This window comes from Ylistrum balloti, unplaced genomic scaffold (genome assembly GCF_031769215.1).
Source record: "Ylistrum balloti isolate Yb309-2 unplaced genomic scaffold, AGI_CSIRO_Ybal_v1 Utg370268, whole genome shotgun sequence".
Classification (NCBI taxonomy): domain Eukaryota; kingdom Metazoa; phylum Mollusca; class Bivalvia; order Pectinida; family Pectinidae; genus Ylistrum; species Ylistrum balloti.
Window position 1 is genome coordinate 567,674 of NW_026782209.1, and position 20,603 is coordinate 588,276.

Here is a 20,603-nt window from a genome sequence, read left to right on the forward strand (position 1 = left end):
TACATCAGTACCAGGACAGTGTACATCCAGAGTACATCAGTACCAGGACAGTGTACATCCAGAATAGAGTACATCAGTACCAGGACAGTGTACATCCAGAGTACATCAGTACCAGGACAGTGTACATTCAGAGTACATCAGTACCAGGACGGTGTACATCCAGAGTACATCAGTACCAGGACAGTGTACATCCAGAGTACATCAGTACCAGGACAGTGTACATCCAGAATAGAGTACATCAGTACCAGGACGGTGTACATCCAGAGTACAACAGTACCAGGACAGTGTACATCCAGAGTACATCAGTACCAGGACAGTGTACATCCAGAATAGAGTACATCAGTACCAGGACAGTGTACATCCAGAGTACATCAGTACCAGGACAGTGTACATCCAGAGTACATCAGTACCAGGACAGTGTACATCCAGAGTACATCAGTACCAGGACAGTGTACATTCAGAGTACATCAGTACCAGGACGGTGCACATCCAGAGTAGAGTATCAGTACCAGGACAGATGGTACATAACATAGTCGAAATAGAGGTAAAATGTTGAGATGTCGGTTTAATAAATGAAATGATATTGTGAAAGTACACACATACAGCAACATACAAAAAGCCAAATTTAAGTAAAAACACACGTTAACTTAAAAAATAGCGTGTCTCATGTCAGTATCAGATGTGTGTTTATATCATCTTTGTCCTGTGTCCTTTAATTTGGCATTTTACGTACTTTATTTATTAATCAATTACTAAAAGTTATGATCGGAGCGAATCACAAGCCACATGAGTGTTCGACAGGCTGAGTAAACACGATCAATAGTACATTATCTATAAACCGTTAAGTTTCAAATCATCAAGTTTGGTTCAAAATACTAATAATAATATCAACAGCTGCTGATTGGTTGATGTAACACTACCAATTAAATAAAATCCTCCATGACAATTGTTTATTTTGCGGTACTGATCACTTTAAAAACCTGTGTAATTGGTGTGTATATCGATGCTACAGGGTCGTCATATTATTAACAGAAATAAAATCAACCATGAAACAGCCGAGTTAAGACTCATCGCCCAAAAGACGCTATGTACTTTGTAATATACAACATAAGTAAAAAAAACTTGTTAAAACTTCAGAAGAATAAATCAATAAAACTAAAGTACAACACAATGTAATTAATTACAATGAAAAAAGTAAGTAAACATGCTTAATTCATAACAATAATAATAATGATAAGCATAAACATGTTATCATTAACGGGCACTTGTATGCTGCATCAACTTTTTTAATTACGCCTGTCTTATCAAATTTTTTCTGGCTAATGTATCACTTCAATAATTCTTATTAGTCGGGGAACACTGAAAAACTATCCTATATTTATTCCCGACAGACTCGACAAACAATACATGACACTACACTCGAATCAAACTAACTCAAATCAGCTTGAAAAGGCTTAAAACACCACAGAATGTTTAAATATGAAGTATGGTATCAACATCCCTCATGAAATGTAGTAACTGCTTCGTTAATTGCAGCTGATTCATTGATTTGGGGTCGGATTGGCCTATTTTGGGGGTGGATATGCAGGCGGTTGCGTCCCTGGTGACGGGTAAGCTACCATTGGTTGCTGAGTGCCTGGCTGCTGATATGCACCTTGTGGTTGTTGGTAGGCGTAGCCTCCTTGTTGACCAGAATTAACTGCAAAATAAAAGCATGTATTGGTATAAAAATTAAATAATATTACGATTTGGTGTGACATCGGTTAGCGATATGATAGCAACAGGTTAATCCCGATGGCATAAGAGGGCGTTGTTTCGGGAACATTTTATTTAGCATTTATTAAAACATCTAGCAATATATAAATATATTGAAGAGTTCCAAATATTAAGGCTTACGTTAAAAGGAATGTTATTTACAAGATATTAATCTGATTCCGTGAGTAAATAGGGTAAAGAAAAAAAACAGTATACCGCACTGGATTCACTTTCTGTGAATGGAATCATTTAAATCAAATATTAGCAATTAGCAACTTAAAACATAAAATGAATGAAATCTCTAGTCTATATTTCTTGACAGTTTACAAAGGATTTGTTAACATATGGGTGTTTTTGCAGATAAGATGAAAAATATTTTGATTCTTGTTGATCAGAAAAGGTGGTACGATATATAAGAAAATCCTCACTTCATTTACACACTTTCCAATATTCCACAGAAAATTGTTTCCATTCTTCAGTATTGCTTGCAATTTTCCGGATTATCGTTTTTTATGGTATATTGGTCGGTTTAACCTTTATGTAACCTTCCTATTACGCTAATTAACACTTATCAATTACAAGATGGCTATAAGATACATTCTGTATTCTATATACTTTTTTGATAAACACAATATGAATTTTGAAGAGCTGTTGATCAATCTGCAACATCCACTTGTAACAACATCTCTTCTATATGAAAATGCTTATTCACGCTATACACTTCAGTCCATCGTTCCAAACTGAAGAGACGCCTTCATTCTCTGATTTACATAACTATCTCTACAGTTGTAAGTGATAAACGTATGTGGTGATGAACGATGCTATAGTGTTTTTTTTTCTGAAAAGTGTGTCATAGAAAACAATAAGAATTAGTGATTTTCTGCTTGACAATATCATCACTGAGCCAAGTGAGAAGATTTTCAACACATTAGCATACTAATATACTCTCTCTCTCTTTCTGACTGCGTACATGACTGATTTTAAAAGATTGTTAAATCCGTGAAAAAACACAATGCAGAGTCCTTTACTTGTGATTTGTTTGATATGCTCGATCTTTGAAAAAAAAGTGTTGAGATCATATCTTTCAGATAACGATACTCGCTAGAAATAGATACTAAGGGCATGACCGATTCGTTTACATCTACTGCATTTCATGATCTAAAGAATAACAACTCAGCTATCATGGTAAACATTCAACTCTTAAGATAAAAAGGATGATCCGATATCTTTATATCCTATACATAACGTTTTATTTATAGTTGTGAAAAACCGGATTCTGCAACCGATTGTATTACCATGGAAACATATTCAATTCACTTGATAAATAGGATGTTAAGTACGTTTTGTTTTTGTCTTCTGTTATAAATGTGGAGTCAGGCGGGGTAGAGCCCGATAGGGTTAAGCTAGCAAATTTTATTAACTCCTTCTGTAGATTTTATAGATATTACAGGATATTGTCCAAATCTGATCTGAAGCATCCTTTAGGTGAAGGGTACACTATTGTTTTTCTTTTTTCTTTCTTTTTGTGTATAATCAATGGGTCTGGACTTTCATCCCTTCCCCACTTTCCTAAGAAAATGATTTGGTCTGAAACATCAATTGATGGGAAAGATTCAAGTCTGTAATAGGAGAACCTGATATATACCTTTAACATCCTTCATCAACTTATTATCATTATATTTATTGTTACATTCTTAACGGCCCGTCAAAAGGTCAGGGCCATCGAACGGTAAAACACACAGCGATCCATTCATTCACCAACTTAGATAACCAGATCTGGTCAAACCAAAGCAGATAAACAATAATGACCGTCCGGGTCTCTTGTTCTCAAACCATATAACAAGCCACTCCGTTACTTTAATGACTGTTATGATGGGACACCTCGGACCATTCAACATTTAAAATAATTTCCTGTACTTTTGAATCAGTATGTCTGGAACTAATACCCTGTTACCTTAAAGAAATAATAGTGCTTACCAACTGCGATGTTTGCTCCGGGTTGTTGGGGGGGTAGTACTACTCCGACTGTTTTTTTCTTGTTACAGTGATAACAAATACAGACGCAGCAAACAATCCCTGCGATAAATAACACGCCACCAACAACGGCTCCAACGATCAGACCAACCCTGAAAATTACAGATTTAATAGATTAAAACTTTTGCTATCACAAATAACAAAAAACTAAAACAAAGAAATTACAGTCATCAAAATTACAAATCACTATGAAAAGCAAATATTAGATGGCAAATTCGTTGAAGTTTTCTAGATTCTGAAAATGTTAATCGGCTTAAATGAATGTTGTATATGTTTCAAACTTACCATGAAGCGCAACATTCTCTCTGATAGTATGAACCACAGCACCCGTGCTCACAGTAGACAGTGAATTCATACAGAGATGAAGAGGAAAAACTTCCATAGCACACTTCGCCCGCTACGGCACCACCTGGTGAGGAGACAAAAACAAGTTTAATTTCTCCTCTCGATAGGAAAACAAAAAATTTGAATATTTCAATGAAAAGTCCTAGATTGTAACTTTAGAAATACCCGGATAATATTTTGAAAAAAAAACCCTCAGACATCAATTTAACTGCATGCCGTTTTTTCACTAAACGAGATATACTGTTTATATGTTTATGCTCTCTGTCTGAAAAAAATCGATGATATATTTTGTCTCTATGACGATCGCCTCTTGGTCATTTTGTTTCTCGAATCAATTCCAGAGTCAGTAAGTACAACCAAGAGGTAAAGCTGACTTACGTTTGATATTTGAGAATAATCTACAGTCTACAGTACTTCTCAAGAAATACCGATAACGAACTTTCATTTTCAAAATCCAAGACGTTTGTTTACCCGAAAGGTCACAAAATTGAATGGGCACAACAAGGGCAGTAAGGAGAATCTTCATATCAAGTTAAGGAAATAAATATCCTATCCGTTATATCTCAAGAAATGGCGATAACACACTTCAACTTTCAAAATTTAAGATGGCCATCTATCACTTATGTTATTTTCATGATCAGACTCAGATTAAATGTGCACAACAAGAAACGCATGACCTCACTTTGTAGACTTTGGGAAGCCCATACTTAGCTGACAGTTGATAAGAGGTTCAACAACATACATTGTAATTTTAATCAATGGGTCGAGGCAGTTTTATGGGATATCATATTGTATTATACCGAGATATCTATACATGATTTAATTAAGAAATTTACCTAGTAACCTACATCTCAAAATTTGGACTCGAATTAAACAAAACGGAATACACAAACCTTAACATCAAAACGTTAATACAGCGTTGTCGAATAGCATTTTTTTCAGCGTACAGGTGATATAACTCTAATCTATAATCTAATAGAATATGTATGTATAGTTCCTATATATATATAGCTCTATACATATGCACGAGATTTACATTGTTGTAAATGTAAGCTACAAACACGTATTTGCTACCAACGCCGTTATTCCAGTCGACTCACTCAATGTTGCAGATATCTTGCCGCACGTGGATATATATATAGTTTGATTATTGACGTATCCTGCCGAATTCCTGGATACAAGGGAATACCAAGTTATTAAAAAACTCTTATCCGATGAAACTAGGGCAAAACACAAGAAAGATGTACACGGGGCGACTGAAAAAAATACAATGAGAATAGGATCATGTGTTCCAGAAGGATCAAGCGTCTTCAGCGTTATCGACGACATCCTACATGTATATGTAAATGGGCTCCTTGCCACAGAGACAAACTCTGAGACGAGAACGCCCTTGTACGTATTCGGATATGTATGTAACGCATTCTTTTATACATAAAAGAGAAGACCAGTCACCGCGGAAAGCTGAATTGTGGCTAGATCTGATACATAGTTAAAGCTACATTTCAGATTCTATCTAAATATATCAACATGTCTATTTCATCATGATAATATACATAAATATAGATAAAACTTTTCAAAGAATGTTTATTTACTCGAAGAGCTTCTTGAAAATCAAAACCTGATGAATGACTTGCGTCTCATTATAACGTGTTATGCGACATTCAAAGCTTTGACGCTACTACATCAACACGGCAACAAGATTATGTCGGAGTATAATCTTGTGATTTAAAATGCATATACACTTCTGTGAATACAATCAAGTTTGATTCTGTATATATAGGATATATAGAGATATATTTTCAATGGCCAAAACAACAAGGTAATAATGACATGTCAAGATAATAATAAACAGACTTTAGAATTAGTAAAAATAGAACAAAATATGAACAAAAGAAAGATTGACATGGAGACTCAAGTGTTTCGGAAGAAGAAGCATCTTCTGCTTCATCAACGACACTCTCTATGCAAATCTTGGTCAATCCATATCAGTAATATCACGTTCTCTATAAGATCACTATGACGACCGTTTAGCTTCCCCAACTCTATATTTTGAGTTTGTTCGTCAGTTGACGACTTCTTGCACAAAATTCGTGATGACGGGGAACATCGGTTCACATTTGCGACATGTAATTACCATAGGTTGGTGATGCAGGATTGTTGCTATCCTGAAATGGAAAATTCACAAAAGGAAAATTGAAATCACTTCTCTAATCTTGTAGTTTGGTGGAAAGTTTTCCATATCGGTTTCGTTACAGGAAAAGATCGAGATAAGCAGCTGATCAAGAAGAGTCTGTCGTGTCGGCCAACAAAGAGGCACAGTAAACTACCATATAGTATGATTGAAGATCTTGTTTAACAAGATGTGACTGACCACTTGTTTGATTTGTAATTTTTGATTTTTTCGTTCTCCATCCTCGACCATAATGTCCTCTGTTGCGTTGATTAGTCGTTAGAAATGTAATTATTCTGATACTTTCTTGCTAAAGTGACGAAACCATCTAACAGTTAAAAGTACCCAGAAAAAGTCATTTTCTAGCTTTTATCTTCAGCATAGGAGACATTTAACTCATATAACCAGATATACAGTAGTGTATGAAAACAGCCAATGAGGCCCGATCGCCTAGCTATGTGTTAAGTAACACGAATACTCATACTTAACTGTGTAGCAAATCATAGAATCATTGTCATCATTTCCTCATTTTCAATTATTCTTGGTGTTATGGAAACATTCATGGATGTTACGAGATTACGACGACTAGAGAGAGGCATACTGCGTGTGTGAATCATTTAATTGAGATTAAAACAAAAGAAAAAATAATTTATTGTAACGTTACATTAGTCCCCCAAACAACCCTGTAATGTGTAGATGATAATTACTTTAACACAGGAAAGAATGGTAAGCGGAACAGACTGACGCATACCTTTAAAAAATAAACAATAAACATGACACTGGAAAGGACGTATATCTTCAAAATGAAACACTCGATTTAGTGTTAAGAATTCAGTCATAATGATTTCTCGATAAGTGTTCAGTCATATTGATCTCTCGATAAGAGTTCAGTCATATTGATCTTGGTGGATATAATATATTTGAAAACATTGTTCCGAAAGTGACCACTATCACGCTGTTTGATCACCTTTTGATGATTTCTTTTCGGATTAAGATATTTGTGATTATTGTCATTCTATAAGTAACGACACAATTGTCTTGGTCTTACCGTCCTTTGTCTGTTGTCACAATAAACAGGTTGGAGCAAAGTGGCGAGACAGATCGGGACACAAAAAGGTGGTATCAATAGAGCGTTCTAGGTGATTTATTTCCTTTGTAAAGTGCGATAATAAAGCCATGACCTCCATTGGCTACTATCTACGAATATCGTGTGTATTTGTTTGACCCGCAACGCTTCACACCACTTACATGCACAACATATTAGTTTTTAAATGGTAGCTGTATAATTGACTCGACCTTCAATGAAGTGAGCCGATGTCATATAAGTGCAAAACTCTTTTTTGAACTTATCGAAATCCGGTACGCCTAAATTACCAATATACCATGACTACAAATACATGCGTTCTTTCAGAATTGCCAAAATATTTGCAATTAATAATCGTTTTTACAAATATGCCAAGGCTATCCTAACTTGATAAAGGATGGACTCTTGCGATGCCCCTAGGAGACAGCACTCAACAGCAAGTTGCTTCAGAGTTCACAAATCGACTATATGGCGGTTTAGTTTTACGACTTACCGCTATAGGGAGAGTTGATGACAGAGAGAGAACAGGACGTTCACGTGTAACGTCGCGACCATTCATTAAGCTTGCCCACTTGCTTGGCAGGAGATTAACGACAGCCGAAACAGCAAGACATACCATTGGTAATGGCAAGCATCGAATCTACCAAAACAACTGCGAGAAATAGACTGCGAAAAGCAAAATGTCCACGTCTCCAGGATGTGAGATTGACACCTCAACGTCAAGCATGTTTTATACGGTGTTTAACGACACATGTGCTAAGGCGTTTCCCTATAAGACGATTGAACTCCGTGTTCTTAGCGAGTGAATCTTTATTTACGTTATTTCGATCAGATAACTATCAACGCTTGCATACGCTTGTGTTTTAGAAAACGACAGATTTGGAAGTGGGTCGGTTATTGTTTGGGGAGGAATATCCCATGGCTTAAAGACATCTCTAGCGGTCATTCACAGGAATTCACCAGGTGTACGCTATCGAGATGAGATTCTAATGCCTCAAGTTGTGCCATTTGACCATTCAACTAGACCACACGTTCCAAGGTTGTAGGGATTTTCTTGCACCCACCCAGAACGCCGTCCTTATTGATTACCCCATATACATATGGAGTCCCAATTTATCCCCAATCGAACACTTGTAGGATGAATTACTAAGAAAGATACGGAATGGAGCAACCCAAACCTCCGCTAATTGGCCAACACACTTACCGAGCAATGGAAAACATTCCTCCATGGATAGTCAAATCCTTCTGAAGTTCATGCCACGAAGAATTATAGACGGTTTAACTGTCCAGAGAGAGCACACACGGTGTTAGGGATCAATCTGGCAACTGCCGTTATTTCAACTTTGTGTATATTAGGGTAACCTAATTCAAATCTCGTTTCTTCAATCACAAATACAATGTAAACTGATGTAGGATCCTATACAGTATATCTATAACCTGTGAAATACATTGGATTGCAGTCTGTACAAGTAACATTAAGACACAGACAACGAAAAACTACAGAGGTAACGTAGCTACATTATATCACGGGTACCTACCTGCTAAAAATCCGAGAATAAATAACATCCAAAGGGTTTCCATCCTGTTGGATTGTCAAGTCTAACTCTGTGGTATCAATTGTTGAAGAAAACGTCCGCGCAGTGCTAAGCAACGTCAAGACGTTATGTTTTGTGTTAATGGATTGCCAAATACCCCAGACTATAAATAGAATACCTGTATTTATACTGTGGTACCGATTCCGCAGGACCGCTTGCACGGTTGGTACTTAAAAAAAAGGTCACGCCGTAAGATATGAAGCGTGAAATTTGAGTTTAGTTGTCTCTATTGTATCTCACTCTAAATTATGAAAAGTTGCTATTCACTTGTGTGTCTTTTGTACAATCTTTGAGATAGCGGGGTGAAGACACTGCTGTTGGATTGAAGGACTGGGACTTTTCCGTTACCTGCTTGCAACGTTTTAATTCACTCGAATCTTTTTCATTTTTTAAAAAATTTTTCATTCATTTTTCCCAAGTGTAATATTTACTATCAAGCTAATGAATACCAAATCATTTACCAAAATCGTTTCAAACCATACGTATTTTTGTCCTCTGAGACATTATTTAAATCTCTTGAGAAGTGTAAAGCCTTAATGAGCTTAGCGTTAAGTATTCAGCCATAATGATCTCGCGTAAATGTCCTTCTGAAGTTCATGCCACGAAGAATTATAGACGGTTTAACTGTCCAGAGAGAGCACACACGGTGTTAGGGATCAATCTGGCAACTGCCGTTATTTCAACTTTGTGTATATTAGGGTAACCTAATTCAAATCTCGTTTCTTCAATCACAAATACAATGTAAACTGATGTAGGATCCTATACAGTATATCTATAACCTGTGAAATACATTGGATTGCAGTCTGCACAAGTAACATTAAGACACAGACAACGAAAAACTACAGAGGTAACGTAGCTACATTATATCACGGGTACCTACCGGCTAAAAATCCGAGAATTAAGAAACTCCAAAGGGTTTCCATCTTGTTGGATTGTCAAGTCTAACTCTATGATATGAATTGTTGAAGAAAAGTCAGTGCAGTGCTAAGCAACGTCAAGACGTTATGTTTTGTGTTAATGGATTGCCAAATACCCCAGATTATAAATAGAATACCTGTATACTGTGGTACACGATTTGTACTTAAAAAGGGTCACGCCGGAAGATATGAAGCGTGAAATTTTAGCTTTGTTGTTGCTATTGTATCTCACTCTAAATTATGAAAACGTTGCTATGCACGGTGTGTTCCAATTTCGCCTTAGTTACATATTTTTGTAGAAAACAGATGGAAATGTGCAAAGGCAAAACGGAAATTTAGTAAAAGTGTGGAAGGATAAACAAACCAATTACATGCAGCGGTTGTTGTTTTTACAATAACTCATTCTACAGTTAAATCTTAATTATAATCGACCAAAGGCCTCATAGATTTAAGATATATATAATATATAAAATATAGATGAAGAAATAAAAATAACTACATGTATTGGAACATGTATATTTTTCACACTGAAAAAAATAAAAATAACTACATTTTGTATTGGAACTTGTACATTTTAACACTAAATCAATTAAATATATTTAAATAAATATTGAATTTATTTCTTATTTTTTTTATAATTCAAAGAAGGAACAAATCTTATTTTAAAAACCTAGTTTTTCTATGAAATGTATGTTTATAAGCAACTTATATTTTAGTTATAGTTTTAGATAGTTTTCATGGGGATATACGTATACAAAAATATTCATAGTAGATTTTTACAGACTGAATTATATGTTCACCCTAGAAGTAACAGCTTGGACTAACTCCTCATCTCAGCTTACGTATCACAATCCTGTTCACCCTAGCAGTAACAGCCTGGACTAACACTAGACTTACAGAGATTCAGCTTGGAATAAATCCTCATCTCAGCCTACATGTTATATATAAAAGACCTTTGACAGTATGTTAAAGTATCAGTTTCACAATCAACATGACAGGAGTTATGCTACATGTAGACAAAATACTGATATTCACTTCTGACGAGAACGCAGTACATCTATGCTCTGCCGATGGAACCTTTTATACAGTCCCAAAGATGTTTGTCAGTATCTTCACCATCCATGCTTTTGTTGGTACTGTTATGTTTCCGCTTGTGTGTTCATTACTGCAGAAAAGAGATACTAACAACAGATTATTCACGCTTCTGAAAGACATTGCCGTTCGACACAACCTGAACTTCTCACCAAACAGAGTTAGCCTTGATTTCGAATGTGCTTCCCGTAATGCCATCACTCAGACATTTCCAGCAGCAGAACTCAAAGGATGCCTATTCCACTACACAAAAGCCAGCTGGGAAAAGACGCAACAACATGGACTTCAGATTGACTACAAGAACCTTCCAGAAGTCCACTGCAGTAGCTTTGCCACTTCTTCCACTACACCAAGTTGAAGATTACTGGCTACATTCCCTAAGAGATGCCCCACAGAGAGAAGACTGCCTGAAACTCATAGATTACGTCACAGAGACACGGATTGAAGGGCGATATCCACAACCAACATGGAACCACTTTCTAACCGAAGGACCCAGAACCAATAACCACTTAGAAGGATAGCACAATAAACTAAAGAAGAGAGTAAAGACAGCACATCCTAACATCTACAAGATCATCGAGGAGTTCCAGCGACTGCAAGCAGCTACCGAGGTGAAGATAATTCAATATGCAGCAGGCGAATAGAGACGAAAGAAAGCAAAGAAGTACAGAGAAGTAGAAGAACGTCTAGCAAACCTAAAGGCTGATCTAATGAATGGGACCAAAGACTTCATCCAGTATGGAGACGCAGCATCCTACATTCTTAAACTCAGTGACTAGCTATACGGTGTTGTGACATTTATAGTGCTTAATTTGAATCATTTTAGGACTATTTATTATATCATATTGAAGCAGGGAACCTTTTGAACTTTAGTGCTTTATTTAAATGATTGATATGATAAGATTGATAGTGCTTAACTATAACATTTTGTTGCATGAAATGTATACTTGTCTGTATCAATATATATTATAAATATACATCTATAATGTTAATATGTTTGTATTGATGACATTGCAAGAAGAATACTAGTATATAGCTAAATAAACATTATTAAATTAATTAATTGACTTCCTTAATCTGTATATACAAGGTTCCATTTCGCCTTAGCTGACTTCTTCCTACCTGGTTTGGCACAAAGGCGAAATGGGAGTAAGCACTATGCACTTGTGTGTCTTTTGTACAATTTTTGGCTCTACTTTATCTGACTCTAAATTGTGAAAAGTTGCTATTCGCTTGTGTGTCTTTATAATATATATATAATATGATATCTATTTCAATGGTCATTTTGACATTTCTTATTTAATGGGGTGTATAAACTCTATGACAGTACCTTGAAAATAATGGAATATTGATAAAAGAACATTTATGAAAATATTAGTTCCAATTACCTACATAAACTTTAAAGTCATTTACATATCGTATTGTGCTTATTGGATGGCTAAGCGGATAATCCGATGTTAGAACGATAAGAGTTATTCCCCTTGTGATTTTCGGATTTTGTAAAACGCTGTCTCAATTGCAATTTAGAATGAAATGAAGAACAAAATGGAAGCTTGTACCCGTGTCTGATTGATATCCTGCATTGTCAAACCCTTTATGCACGACTTGGTGGAGAATTCAAACAGACACAGGTCCCCTAACCAGCTAAGACATGACAGATGACGTCGTACGAAGTTTGAACACACATTCTAGTACACCGAATAGTGATGGTATATCTATTCGAACTGATCAAAGCAAAATTGTATCTCGTGTGGAAGTGACACACCAATTTTGAAACCCGTGAAATAATATGATACTTCAGCTAAGACACCTCCAGTGTTCGAGAAATCCCATAGACAAGGGCCACGTGACATCAACAGATGTTGTTTATCTACAGTGAAGACTGATGTGCCGGTAGTGAACAAAGTTATATCGGCAATCAGCTGTACTCGACCATCAGCGGGTCATATTTCTATGGGACAGCGGTATCCTGCAATTTGTACCTTGCCATCTATGACTTGTCAGATTAGTTGTACTGTTCCAACTGTAGGTATATCAGTACCAGGTGTTGATGGTCATTTAAGTTCCAAATCCGTGCCAGTTGTTCAGAAGACAGTGCAGAAAACTGTGAGGCAGTTCGATGGAGATGATTATTTTGGATGGGATCGAACCCTTTCGCCATTAGGCCAACAAGATAGTATGTTGGCCACTGTCAGACCACCCAACTTGACTATTGGTGACTATTGGTGACTGTTTTCTCTACAAACAGTCCACTGGCTCAGGCCACAAACTTCCGAAGTTTTTTTACAATGTAATATTTTAATACATAATGCAGTGGAAAATTATCCTATGTGAAGTTTGTACATTATCAAATTAATTCACTGTTGAATAAAGAAAACTTCTTGAACGAGGTACAGATTTCTCAAAATATGTCCGTGGAGATATTTTAGCGATGTATATTTGATATGATCCTCATCTTTCGTCTTACAACTATGTCATATTAATTTTGATAACACATTCATTGATTCATACTATATAACTTATGTTTTATTTTTGTGTTGTCGTTTCTCTCTCACGTAAATCAACTTGGTTTTTAATTAATCCATATATAATGTTTTCTAGTGTTATTTCTTCCTAGAGAAAAGTAAATCACTCAGGGTAGAGAATTTTGTGACTCTGCGCAAAATCATTAAACAAACTGTTTACCTCAGAAGTGAAATGCATGTAATAAAATAATTTGCCCAAATTGTTATGTTCTATAATTTGTCATGGCATTTGCTTCTACTGTATCTAGAAAAACAACAAGAAAATATCAACATGTCAACATAATCATAATCCAAACTAAAAGTCAATAAAATTAGTGCAAAACATGAACAGAAGAAAGATTTACAACGAGATTCCTGAAAAAAATACAAGGAGAAAAAGATCCGGTGTTCCGAAAGAGTAAGCGTTTCAGTCTTCTTCGTTTACGACATCCGCCATGTAAACCTTGGTCAAACCAAATTAAAAATCTAGAAAATAAAATAGTTGAGTAGTATGACTAATATCATGTTAGGTGGGTATGTAAGAGAAAGTAATTGTGGATGGTTCTGTGGTAGAGTGTTTTAGACTTATATGTATACCTTCTTAAGTCAGTTTAATATATATTCTGATGATTAGAGTATGTGGTCTCCTAAATAATAAATATAAACTTGATTTATTTTACAACAATGTGAAACAAGCTTACAGCTTATGTCAATCACTCTTGTTGGCCTGAATGGAAGCTGGCGATGGGTTCTTGCTATGAGAGGCAACCGGAGTACCCGTGGAAATCCCACGTGGTCGGGCAGGTGACATTTCACGCTCATTCGGGCATCAAACCCCGACGCCTTATTCTTGTTAGAATGGCATTACAAGTAAACAGTCAACATGATGATAGATGTCATTTACGATAGCCTGAGTTTTAAAATCACAGTTGTTTTGCCATGTTGATACCAATACAGTACTACACTAGTCTGCAGATGTTGTTTGGGAATGTTTTCTCTAAATTGTAAGCGTCGCTTGCATCACCTTGATGACATTTCAGATGAGCAAAAACGTACCGTGATCACGTTCTTAGACCTTCGATCGGCCATTCTGAATTGGTGACCGAAGCCAATCCACATAGAATCCGCCGAATGTAAGACGATGATCAAGAAGAATTTATAGAGACGCATGCATTGGCACTAGACATGGACCCAATTGAGTATATGTGGGACTAATTCGGACAAAAAATAAATGCACCGAAACCTAAATGCCATTGAGGGGTGGTAGAGGTTTCCTGAGAACAAACTTTGGCGTCTGGCCAATGGTTTGAGACTACAGATTAACCATACCAGAGGTCTGGTGACTGTACCCGATATTGACTTATCAGGATTCAATCAAGCTCTCTAATAAATCTTGTTGATCACGTGTGATTTGATGATGTATATATATCAGGATTCAATCAAGCTCTCTGATAAATCTTGTTGATCACGTGTGATTTGATGATGTATATATATCAGGATTCAATCAAGCTCTCTAATAAATCTTGTTGATCACGTGTGATTTGATGATGTATATATATCAGGATTCAATCAAGCTCTCTGATAAATCTTGTTGATCACGTGATTTGATGATGTTTTTGTTAACAGGAGACATTTTAAGTCAAACTTTTCTAAACTTTGGGAATTCCTTTTTGAGCGAGTCTTTTTCTTTAAATGATAGAGTACTTCCGGCTATGTCATTTTCTTTCCCTTTTGACTGTATGTGGATTCATAAGATCTTGTAAACAACATTCCTATATATCCTGTTGTCATTGTATATTTTTAATGCAGCTGACAACATTCAGTCGAGTCTAAGACATAGGTGGTCACTAACTTATGACCAAGTGTATACTTTGTATCACGTTAATTTAAAATGCTTATGATCTTTATCTGTCTGTTGCTTTTGTTTTCTTATCAGGCTGAAAGCTAAGATACTTATTGGCCATGTCCATCGTATATGCCCACCGGAATAAGACAAAACCGCTTACCTTGCTCTTTCCTACAACCAACAAGGACAGATTTCCACCAAGCTGTATGATAAGCGCAGCAGTTCAATTGATTTCCCTGGTACATGAATATACAATGTTCATGTTCATGAATCTTTATTTAAGGGCTTGTTTCCAATATCACGATTTCGTCATCTGACAAAGTCAGAGGAAGAGTGAAGAAGATTATAAGGGCACTTCATGGTTGCCATAATTTTTCTCATTAGTAAATATTCTATTTATTTATGGGACATGCCACTAATTTCAGCACATATCCCTTGTAAACTTACTTTGAATAATAGATATATACAACGACAGCACCACTCGCACCATAGCTGGTCGATATTAGTACTAACACAGTCTATACGAGTTATATGCTTCAGCCATTGAACTGTAACGAGATATGGCAGGTACACTGTATCAGCTACCTGCACGCTCGATAAGCTGTGTACTGTGAATAACTCAATATGTCGGCTCCAGACCCGAAGGAAAGTCACATGACCTTAACCAATCAGCATCCAATTGTTACTATGGAGGCAAAATAACAACAACAAAATGGCGGCGAAGTGGTTTGGTCTGTCGATACTTTTAGATTTTATCACGGGTACGTACTGCGTCTTATTCATAACCTACAAATACACCATCAGTTTAAAAAAATAGAGACTCTTCAGGATAAATATGTTATATAGATCATAAAGACTAAGCATGGAATTTGATATAGGTTATGATACTACCGGAGTAGCTTTATCTCCATAAACACACGTACAACCTTGCTTCCTTTTGTAAACGGGTATATATATAGACGTGTGATATACGTTTAGAATCCATGTTTCCTTTCGTTATTATGATAACATGTTATCAATTCCACACGATCTTGTTTAAAACAGATATAAACGATATTGTTAAAGTTTTGCTTTGTGTTACATATGTATGTGTATTTACTTAAACGTTAATTGATCGATCTCTACAATAATATTGTCAAGTGGAACCTATTATTTATCAAACAAACAACATCACAGAAATATTAATACCTAATAGATGTACAACTATGTGTTATTACAATCATCAGACATGATGAAGTTATAACCATGCAGGCTATGTCATCCTTCCTAAAAAAATTTGGACTGGTTCCTTCAAAACCATCAGCCCTGATTTCTACGTGTACCCACTGGCGTGTTTTCCAATTAAGGTTTCACTTGCATGTGATGTAATTTGTGTAATATTTGTGTCAAAGAAGCAGATTGCCTCGAAAATTTTACCATTCGCTTGTCCGTACTGTTGCTTCATTGATTATATATATATATATATATATATATATATATATATATATATAGAATTCCTTGTACAATGTCTTCAAGATTTCATTACATTATCGTGACCGCCCTTCCCACACTCCAGAATACTTATTTTTGATTGGTGTTACTATTTTTCATTTCAAAATTTCTATTAAATCAAAAGGGTTTAATGGGAATTGGGCAACAAACACTGCCTGTACAAGCCCTCTCTCTTAGAAATCACACATGTCAAACAGTAGTAGAGTTGTTATATAGTCGTAAACATATTAGCACTGGCTAGGAACATGAAGTTGTACTTTTAAAGAAAAGTTTTGATAGACAACGACTTGAAACACACCCTACGTGTATGTATGATCAGAGTGGTATGTTAACTGCTGTAATTCTTAAAAAATAAAAAAAAATGAACTCTGCTTGTAGTATATATACATGGTTAGTTGTAGAAAAACCAAAACGTAACAGAGTAAGAATTGCATTAAGCAGCATTACACTATTAACATAATAATCAATGCTATGTTTTTGCTCTGAATCCAGTTTGACCTTTATTGTGTCCATGTCATTATGACAGCGTATCTGTGTGTTGTCCTCGAAATATAGAATTCTAATTAAGAAATATGAATTAATATATATATATAAACCCCTGACACACCCATTTGTGTGATAATTTATTTATTATATATTGTTTATTTGTCATTTTAGATATGTAATTACCATTTTCATTCATCAAAGATTTATGTGTTTTCTAGGAAGTCTAGCGAGTCGGTGTTACTATGGTTACTACTCGTACTATGCGATGTATAACAACTATTACTACCTCTCCTACTACTGTAGTAACGGTTGCTGTGGTTACTACTATGACACAAAATGTTGTAACAGGTACGTGTAATTATACGTAATCAATTTTTGTGCACATGTTTTTTTCCCATTATGTTAGTTCAGATGTAAACGAAATACGAAAAATCTGGATTGAGATCTAATCATAGGCACAGGAGCGTTTTGGAAGTTGTTTTCATCCGAGATGGCGGAGCACTAAAGGAAGTTTTTTTTTATGACATCATCTCAATGAAATATCCTACATAGGCACGATGGCAGGACATCCACGAGTTAACCAGGCCTTTCTGTCAACTTATTGAAAAGTAAACATCAAACGCAGAACATGAAGTGTTCATTTGCAGTCTGTAGGTTGACTGTAGGTGTCTCTCGACTTCCGTCCTGGTGTGACCTTGGCTGTAGGTGTCCCTCGACTCCCGTCCTTGTGTGACCTTGGCTGTAGGTGTCTCTCGACACCCGTCCTTGTGTGACCTTGGCTGTAGGTGTCTCTCGAATCTCGTTCTGGTGTGATATCGACTGTTGGTGTCTCTCGACACCCGTCCTTGTGTGACCTTGCCTGTAGGTGTCCCTCGACACCCGTCCTTATGTGACCTTGGCTTTAGGTGTCTCTCGACTCTCATTCTGGTGTGATATCGACTGCTGGTGTCTCTCAACAACCGTCCTTGTGTGACCTTGGCTGTAGGTGTCTCTTGACTCCCGTCTTTGTGTGACCTTGGCTGAAGGTGTCTCTCGACTCCCGTCCTGGTGTGACCTTGGCTGTAGGTGTCTCTCGACTCCCGTCCTGGTGTGACCTTTGCTGTAGGGATCTCTAGACTCCCGTCCTGGTGTGACCTTGGCTGTAGGTGTCTCTCGACTCTCGTTCTGGTGTGATATTGACTGTTGGTGTCTCTCGACACCCGTCCTTGTGTGACCTTGGCTTTAGGTGTCTCTCGACTCTCGTTCTGCTGGACCTTGACTGATGGTGTCTCTCAACTCTCGTCCTTGTGTGACCTTTGCTGTAGGTGTCTCTCGGCTCCCGTCCTGGTGTGAACTTGGCTGTAGGTGTATCTCGACACCCGTCCTTGTGTGAACTTGGCTGTAGGTGTCTCTCGACTCCCGTCCTGGTGTGACCTTTGCTGTAGGTGTCTCTCGACTCCCGTCCTGGTGTTACCTTGGCTGTAGGTCTCTCTCGACTCCCGTCCTTGTGTGACCCTACCTGCGAGGGCGTAAATATCTACACAAACAACATACACATAACATAATACTACTGCTACAGCATCATAACAGAAGGAATACCCTTTGTTCTAGTGCCGGGACGATAGCAGGGTCAGTGGTTGGCGCATTCGTATGTATAGCGGTGGTGGTAGGCGTGGTCGTGTGTTGTTGGATGAGCAAGAAACGGGCTAGACAAGGGGTAGTTGTACAGCAAGGTAGACCAACAACTAATGCTACAGTAGCTGTCGGTAAGTCCGTATGTACACACAGAAATTGGTCGACCGACATAATTCAAAAAGAAACAAAAAAGAAAAAATGATGTATAATCATGAAATGAAAATAATAATTACAAAAACAATCGACATCAAGCATGACACTTTTGTATTTAATTCAATATTACTCTCTGAACATATTTTGATTTTTCCCCTCAAAACTGATAATGGAATTATTTCCTGGGATCCATCAGGACATACTAGTACTATAGTTTGTCAGTATAACGTAACGCAATGACATCTGCAGCATATACACTTTGTAAGAATTCTTAAATACGAGGGCATGAGTTCGTGTTGTCTTAACGACTAGGTATTAGTATACAAAAAAAAATGTTGAAACTCTTAAAACTTAATATACTACATAAATATTACTATGGTCTTATAAACTGAAAGCTTGAACTTTGTGGCAAGTTGTGTTAAATTTGTTTTTCTTCTTTCAGTTCATTCACAGCAGCAACAATATCCGCCTCAGCCATACGGACAACAAGTGTACTACCAGCCTCCTATGCATGGTGTCCCACCCCCACAACACACCAATCCCGCCTATCCCCCACCTCCACCCATGGGTCCCGTGGGAAATGTTCACAGCTACCCCCCACCTCCCGAGTACCCTGGCCCCCAAGTCCCCCCTCCAGTTGGCACTGCTCCAATGAAACCTGCTTATATGCCACACAACTGAACATCGTCAGTTTAGAGCAGCTATTCTATGAGTCCAAGTATATATACTTGGAAACGTGTGACTAATCTAAGCCATCTAGAGTAATAGTTAAAGTAATTATTCTTTATTTTGTTAAAGTAATAATTAGCAACTTTGTAATCTGATTGGATATTAACGATAATAATTGTTTCCGCTCCCCTTTTTAACGTTTTGATTACGATTAGCGATAGTCCTTCTTTCTTATCTTGTTTATTGTTGTAGACGCGATTTATATTTTGGATTCAGTTACATTAATTTAACTCAACCTTTATCTCTACGACTTGATTTTTTCCGTCGTTTCATTTATACTTTGTAAAGAAAAGTGACCATAAGTTCTGTTGTCACTATTTCGCCAATATCCTTTATGAATTTTTATACTTCTCGCAAACTGAAATCTTGGACGTGGATAAGTTAGTTGTATGAATTATAATATCATCACACTGTGGGAAAGCGTATACTCAATTCCTTCATATCACAAAATAACAAACATCGGAAGTCACAGAAGGACAAAGTTTATCTCTTCAAAATGTTTATTTGATATCATTAAAATTCGTATAAATATTTGATTTAAAGATGAAAATTGACGATTGCTTATATAACAACATTGAAATTTACGGTGAATACCTAACATATCATGGTCCATTATGTACCGTTATGTTATGTAATTACAAAATCAATTACAATCTTAAAGGAATCATTTTATTTGATAAATATAAAATGCATTGTCATTCAAATGTATTTGGTTGTTTTCTTAAATTCCTCCGTCATATCGGACCCAAATTACTCCGTTGTCTCTCAATATCCCTTGTTGTACATGT

General features: G+C 36.6%; 1 protein-coding gene across 1 annotated transcript; it reads left to right on the forward strand.

Annotated features, from left to right (window-relative positions):
• Positions 1–16,054: 16,054 nt before the first annotated feature.
• On the forward strand, positions 16,055–19,767 carry LOC132552690 (cysteine and tyrosine-rich protein 1-like). The gene is made up of 4 exons (XM_060216881.1): positions 16,055–16,103; positions 17,538–17,667; positions 18,910–19,064; positions 19,529–19,767. The coding sequence occupies exons 1-4, from the start codon at positions 16,055–16,057 to the stop codon at positions 19,765–19,767; spliced, it is 573 nt and encodes a 190-aa protein (XP_060072864.1).
• The last annotated feature ends 836 nt before the right edge of the window (positions 19,768–20,603 follow it).

Coding starts and splice junctions, on each gene's coding strand:
- LOC132552690 (XM_060216881.1), top strand. CDS start 16,055: ATGGCGGCGAAGTGGTTTGGTCTGTCGATACTTTTAGATTTTATCACG. Junction 16,104..17,537: donor ACTTTTAGATTTTATCACGG/GTACGTACTGCG, acceptor TGTGTTTTCTAG/GAAGTCTAGCGAGTCGGTGT. Junction 17,668..18,909: donor GACACAAAATGTTGTAACAG/GTACGTGTAATT, acceptor CCTTTGTTCTAG/TGCCGGGACGATAGCAGGGT.